General features: G+C 38.3%; 1 protein-coding gene across 1 annotated transcript; it reads right to left on the bottom strand.

Moving 5' to 3' along the window:
* Positions 1 to 250: 250 nt before the first annotated feature.
* On the bottom strand, positions 251 to 6,594 carry LOC108267196 (myeloid-associated differentiation marker homolog). The gene is made up of 3 exons (XM_053681615.1): positions 5,177 to 6,594; positions 4,817 to 4,941; positions 251 to 3,371 (listed from the first exon to the last, which is right to left on the bottom strand). The coding sequence occupies exon 3, from the start codon at positions 3,166 to 3,168 to the stop codon at positions 2,119 to 2,121; it is 1,050 nt and encodes a 349-aa protein (XP_053537590.1). The 5' UTR covers positions 3,169 to 3,371; positions 4,817 to 4,941; positions 5,177 to 6,594; the 3' UTR covers positions 251 to 2,118.
* Between the last annotated feature and the right edge of the window lie 636 nt (positions 6,595 to 7,230).

Genomic DNA, 7,230 nt, shown 5'->3' with positions numbered 1-7,230 from the left:
AGAGAGAGAGAGAGAGAGAGAGAGAGAGAGAGAGAGAGAGAGAGAAGGGGGGTGGAGAGAGACAGAGGTGGGGGTGGAGAGCGAGAGAAGCGGGGGTGGAGAGCGAGAGAGAAGGGGGGTGGAGAGAGAAAGAGAGAGAGAGAGAAGTGGAGGTGGAGAGAGAGAGAAGTGGGGTGGAGAAAGAGAGAGAATTTGGGTGGAGAGAGAAAGAGAGAGAGAGAGAGAGAGAAGGGGGGTGGAGAGAGAAAGAGAGAGAGAGAAGGGGAGGTGGAGAGAGAGAGAAGTGGGGTGGAGAAAGAGAGAGAATTTGGGTGGAGAGAGAAAGAGAGAGAGAGAGAAGGGGGTGGAGAGAAAAAGAGAAAGAGAGAAGGGGAGGTGGAGAAAGAGAAGGGGGTGGAGAGAGAGTGAGAAGGGGTGGAGACAGAGAGAGAGAGAGAGAGAGAGAGAGAGAGAGGGAGAGAGAGAGAGAGAGAGAGAATTATTTGAAAATAAATCAGTGATAGGGTGGTATGATGTGGTGTCAGTGGTATAAAATATTGTAGAATAATAAGAGGCAGTTGTGTATGCCATGTGTTGTTCCAATAAAATGGTTAAATACCATTTATGGTTCACTTCTGCTATGTCTTACATAACTATAAAACACCATACTAGGAAGTGTCTCTGCTAATCACTATAGTGTTTATTCCAGACTATACCACGGTGCTGTTAAATTCTCGATTTGATTGGTCAGAAGGCGTTCATTAATTTTGGATTACTGTAAGGCAGCACTGAAAGTAGTTCCGTCTGCAAAGCAAATCACAGGTTTATATTAAAGAACCCATTCTAATATATTATCGTTTCAATAATAATGCCTTATTCGCAGGGAGCTGCATATCAGATGCTCCATATAATCTCAGCCTAATAATAAGCTTATTTAAGACAGTAGAAATAGAGGACTTTGCGCTTAGCAGTTTCTTGATAACCTGACAAGCTGCATTTTTGTCTTAACTTCAACAGAAAGGAACAATACAGACTGCTTAGGGGATGACTGTAACTATGTGACTCTAATGTAAGTGTAAAAAATTGTTAGTGTTGGTAAATTACTGTAGTGTTAGTGAAATAAAACATGTCAGGGTGTGCTGTTATTGGAAAATAATCAACATCAGGGTGGTAACAGTAACTCCACTTAGCATCGGGCTACAACTCACCACCCCGGCGTTGATTATTTTCCTATAACATCACACCCCCAAGTGATTTATTCCTTAAGTAATGGTAATTAATAATTGTTATTCACAGTTACAATTTTGCTTATGAGTCTCTTTTAAATTGAATTCAATTTACAAAAATATTGACTATGACTTGAAATAACAATTCCATTCTTCCATCCATCCATCCATTTTCTGTACCGCTTATACTACACAGGGTCACAGGGGAGACTGGAGCCTATCCCAGGGGACTCGGGGCACAAGGCGGGGGACACCCTGGGTATCGGGGTCCCAACACATCACAGGACACAATCGCACACACACTCACACACCCATTCACACTCTACGAACTATTTGGAATGCCAATCAGCCTACAATGCATGTCTTTGGACTGGAGGAGGAAACTGGAGAACTCAGAGGAAACCCTCAAAGCATGGGGAGAACATTCAAACACCACGCACACAGGGCGGAGGCAGGAATCAATCCCAAAACCCTGTAGGTGTGAGGCAAACATGCTAACCCATCATGCCCCTCCCCCAAATAACAAGTCAAAATGTGTCAAGAACTACCACATATCACATGATATACTCACTGATATTTATATTATCACATTTCATTTTAATCTTGAGGTCAGATTTGGGTGTTAATACAGAGACTGTCTGACTGGCTGAACAGGAAATTACTATATTGATACCAAACACAAATTTTCGAGCTGGTTCAAATAGTACAGTGACATCATAATTTGTTTTTAATTATGTCATTTATCAATTATTAATGGTCAATTATCAAATGTGTATACATAGTGGCTAGAAACCATGTATCTGCTGCAATATAAAAGCCTAGGATTAGTCATGTGATCATGGAACAATTCTCAGTTGTATTTAAAGCCGTAGACATACTATTAAACCATTCTTCCATTTCTACTAATTGGATTTTATTTATTAACATAAATATTAAGATTTTTAATGTAAACGTTGAAAGAATTTTGCTGGCTCCTTAGATCTGTCCTGTGCAGGCTCTGATGGTTGCCTATTATGTTTTGTTGTTGTAGAGATCTGCTCAGTTCCACTGGCAAAACACTGGCCCTTATTTCATCTGGCGTTTCTATGGGACGAGGTTCAGAGGTGCTTGAGCTTGTAGTGTTCTCTTCTTCTTCATTAACATTTGAACGTAATATACAGGCATCGCATACGCTGAGCAAGTAAAGCAGGAAGTTAAAGGCAGTTAGCCCAAGCACAATGATCAGTCTAGTCTGAGGCCAGAGTCCAAGATCATTTTGGCATGACCCAGGGAAGACGATTTGACCAAGATCTTGAATGAGATGGAATACAGGCCAGGCGACACTAAGGTACATGACAGCAGCAATCAAGTTGAATCCTTTCTGCCATATTTGATTGTGCTGGTTCTGAAATGTACAGCATATGATGCTGACAAATGTGCAGAAGAAGCACATGCAATATACAGCCAAGCTCCATATCATAGCTGGATGGTCTTTGAATGGCACAATATTGGCGAGGAAGAAAACGATGGCGCTTGCTATGTACGTCTGAGACACCTGTAGCAGACCTGATCCCATTGCCATATAGCATGTCGGGTCAATCCACACCATCCAAACTTCCACAAGGTGCCCCAGCGTAGCTATGCATGAGAAGATCTCGACCAGTATAAAGTAGCTGTAGAACTCGTTGTCCTCTTGGCCTTTTAGAAAGTAGTTCGGAAAGATGATGGACGCGCTAAGACAGAACAACGCTGCATAACTGGAGATGGTAATGGAAATGTTGCGCCAGAATATTGGCCTGACACCCATGTGGAAAGAGAACATCAGTGTCAGTAGGTTCAAAAGAGAGCCAATGAAGCTAAAGGTCCAGCAAAACACGCACAATACACCGACTTCTCCATCCCATCTGCGACTACATATTATGAGGCCAAAGGATACACAAGACGATAGCAGAGCAGCTATATTCGCCACGTGTATACACAGCATGATCCACCGGCAAGTTCGGAACAATCGATGAAGTTCAACTGAGGTCAGATCAGCGTGCCTATGAGTAAATTCAGGTTTACTATCGTCAGTTAAAGCTGGTGAGTTTTCCACAGGAACACTAAAGTTTATGCAGTTCTGGATGCCAAAACACAAGATGGCGCTGTTTGAATCGAAACTGGTGGATCTTTTAAATATGGTTTTTGCTGTAAAGAAAAACATACATGCAAGTTATGGGCCTGGTTCACATAGCCAGTCTAGGCTATAGTTTTTGTCACATAGCTTATACATTATCCTTAAATAAGCTAAAAGTAACAAAATTCAAACCCTAGATCATTACTGCTAGCCAGACACACTTTAATTAAGGAAAATGATATATTCAGCAGTGTGTGTTTTTTCATCACAGTTTTATATCTTATTCTGTTCTTTTATGATAAGCTAATGAATTACAAAACAATGTAGGCTCTCTTATGGACAGCACTTTACTGTATTGTAAACATGGTTTAATAACAAACTGGCATCAATAAAATGAAGGTAAATCACAAGTCAGACTGATATAAAAAAAAGCTGTAATGTCTAAGACATTACAGAATTAAGAATTACAACTGTTTCACTGCGTTCCTTATTTGGTCATTGTTTCCTGATTTTCGTTGCTATTGTAATTGATTATCCTTGCTTGTTACTCTTTGTTAGTCGATTAAAACAGAGTTTCGTGAAGTATTTTGTGTCTTTTCCTGCACTATGTCGCTTTTCCTTAGCCTTGTATTTGAACCTGGTCCACGTAGCACTCAGGAATTTTCATTCTGAGTGTTTTGACATGCGTGTTTGAGCCATTAAGATCTTTGAGGGTTTTTTAAAGAACAGGACAATCAAGAAACAACCGATGTGTAAATGTTGCTTGTGTGCTATCTCGCTTGTTTTAAAATTTTTAGGCAAGAAAGACCTCAATCACTTGTTAAACAAGTTCAAAACTAAAGACACGAAAGATGTCTCGGCTGACTGACTACATGTTTCTTTTATCTTCATTATTTTCCCTTTGGTAGGAGACTACAGTGATTAAAAGTGACAATAAAACGCATTGATTAATGCAGAACTTCCCTCCAAAAGCACTAGAACAGCGGCCAATTCGTTGCCACTTTTCTCCCATAGACAGCTCACTGGTCTTCATGTTGGTTTGTCCTTTTTAACAACAAACGCAGTCTTCACAGGTGAAACCCAGGGGCTCAAACCAAAAGTAGACATTTAGAGCTATAAACTGTTTAACCAATCAATCTAACAGGGCACACTTGGGCAACAAGAAGCACCTGTCAGTCATATGTTCCAATATTTTTGATCACTTGAAAATTGGGTGGGTTCAAACAAAAGGTGCCATGTTTTAAGTTGTTTAAGACATCTAGATGTAAATATCAGGAACGTGAAAACCTGAAATTCCGATCTATCATCTCATTCATTTTTTTTTTAAAATCTCAATCAATAATATCTTCAGTGTAAAGCAAAATCAAAAGAATCGGCCTAGCTGTTCCAATACTTTCACAATGGACTGTATATTAAAAAGTATTCAGCTAAAAAGTGAATTACGAATATCAAACACTTTATTACTAGTACGTTCCTACTATATTATTACTGTATTGTATGAAGGACATGCACTTACTGTACCAGACTTCTCACAACATCTGTTTTTCCTCTTGGTTTGTATATTAATGAGTCAGTCTGTCTGGGGGACAAAGTTCTCAGCTTCCACAGCAGCAGATTTCAATCCTTTACTTTCAGTTCCTCCTTAACAAGCATAATTTCAGAAATGAATCGCCAAATTCCTTTCTATTCTGATTTCAAGTATTTTAAACAACGAATATAAAATAGTAACAGCACTAGCTCGAATCCAAACCATTAACACCACGCTTCACACTGACATTTTCCATAAGCTCTCCTCAATTTCAAGACTATTACAGTAAAGTGGTCATCTTCAGAATGGCACTTAGTCAAATCATTACGTAAACTTGGGTCTACTTACGGTTTAGCAGCATACACCGAGGCCTGTGATGTTAAGCTTCTACAATCCAGAGACTTCAACCTGTTGTTGATTTCCTCCCATAACGATCAATATAACACATCTACATCATATGACCTCCTCTCCACCCAGGGTAAATAATAATAAAAAAAAAAAGAAACCTCAGCAATAGTACTGTCTAATGTCATAAAGCATCCATTTTGAACGCTGTTTTGATAACTTTAGATTCATGTACAGAGTCCTTGATACTAGAACCAGGGTAATGTTTCAGATGATATATCGTGCATACTACTAAAATTGAAGTTAATGAAGCTACAAGTGGTACTAAAAGACAATGTGAAACTTAATTTAATGACAAAATAATGCATTTACACTTTTGCTAAGTAAGCAATACGCCAAAGTTGCTTATTTTCCTTTAACAGCATGTCTCACAGGAAGTGTTTTACTCCTCTTATACCACAGCAAGTCGCCAAAGCTAACTACATTTTTATTTATTAAAGAACGACATACTTTTTAGCCATTATATTTACTTTACAGTTACATTTAATGTAGTGGAACATCTGTGAAACAAGTTAGTATCGGTTCTCACTTACGTTATAGCTGTAGAAACAGTTGTTCCCTCACCAGCCTCTATTTTTCTCTCTCTCTAAGTTAATAAGACAAAAATTAATCTCTCTCTCTAAGTTAATAAGACAAAAACCTGTTAACGTGTAGTGACCATCATAGAAGTTGTTACTATACAAATGAGAACATGCTAGATTGAGGGTTTTAATATAAACCTGTGCGTTCCTTCGAGACGGAACTACTGTCGTACCTGCTGTTATAGAAAATGAGAATCGAGACGTCGACAGCTCAGTGGTATAACTACAAGTAACTTATTAACTCTACTATACTACTTAATAAAATAAAAGGAAAACGTTTAAGCTACTTGCAAGCTGTTTGAAATTTTTTTTTTTTTTTTTTTTTTTTTACACAGGAAAAATGCTACAACCTTGCTACAGGGAAATAATTAACTAATCCCCTCTGTAGAGTTGTTTCTGCTTGTAAAAGCTATAACTGATCCAAAACTCTGTTAGTTCAAAATGTTGTTTTGAGCTCTTTAGAAAAGAGGTTCTCAAACGTTTTGCAACCATGGAGGCCTTTAACAGCAAAATAATGCTGCGTTCAAGACCAAGCAGGGAAGATTCATTTGAATGTCTTTCCAACTGCACAGTAAAATCCCTAGTGTTGAATTAACACCCGGAGTTAATCTGTGTCCAGTGGATTTATATAAACACTGTAGGGTGTAAATTCAACACTCTGGGTGTTAAATCAACACTGGGGATTTTGCTGTGTGGTAATTCTTACTCGGAAAATCAGAGGTTTTCGAGAGGTCCGAGCTGCGATTCTGTGACGTCCTTTCAACATGGGGTGATTTTAAATTTAAATCGTTCATTCACTTTCTGTAAGACTTTTTTTTTTCTTAGTCAAACTGCTTTTTCATGTTATTCTCGGCACTATTAACAGTGAATTATGGTATCCAAATAAAGAATAAATAATGCACTAAATAAACAACTTTTTAAATTCCAGTTTTTCTAGACAGATTACAGTATTGAGTATTCATCTGATGGTTGGGTTTGAAGGCTCTGAAGGCTAGAATGTAGGAAGTTCTGACTTAGAAAATTCCCCAGACGTTGTGAACGCAGCATGAATTCCATGCACCGCCTCAACACCATTTTTAAAAAAAAATTTATAAATATCCACACCCTAAGTATTAAAATGTGTACGAATTTATTATTTCGGTTTGAGCCACAGAGTTTTTTTTTTTTTTAAATTATGAATGACTTTTAAGTTATTCAGGTTTGGATTAAGCCCGTTCAATTCAAATGACATGTCAAAAACACAACAACAAAACCTCAATAATAAATAATAATAACAACTTCATTAATGGTGCATTTCCACCACTGTAACAAAACAAACTGCGGAACACCAGAGATGCTTCACAGACCCCATTTTGAGTCCCGCTGCTTTAAACATCACAAAGTTGTTCTGAGGAACCATGAAATGAAAAAGAAAGA

Source organism: Ictalurus punctatus, chromosome 7, assembly GCF_001660625.3.
Source record: "Ictalurus punctatus breed USDA103 chromosome 7, Coco_2.0, whole genome shotgun sequence".
In the NCBI taxonomy this organism is placed as follows: Eukaryota; Metazoa; Chordata; class Actinopteri; order Siluriformes; family Ictaluridae; genus Ictalurus; species Ictalurus punctatus.
This window is presented reverse-complemented; position numbering and strand designations above follow the sequence as displayed.

Bases quoted from the DNA above. Each gene is read 5' to 3' on its own strand.
- LOC108267196 (XM_053681615.1), bottom strand. From the start codon at position 3,168: ATGCTGTGTATACACGTGGCGAATATAGCTGCTCTGCTATCGTCTTGT.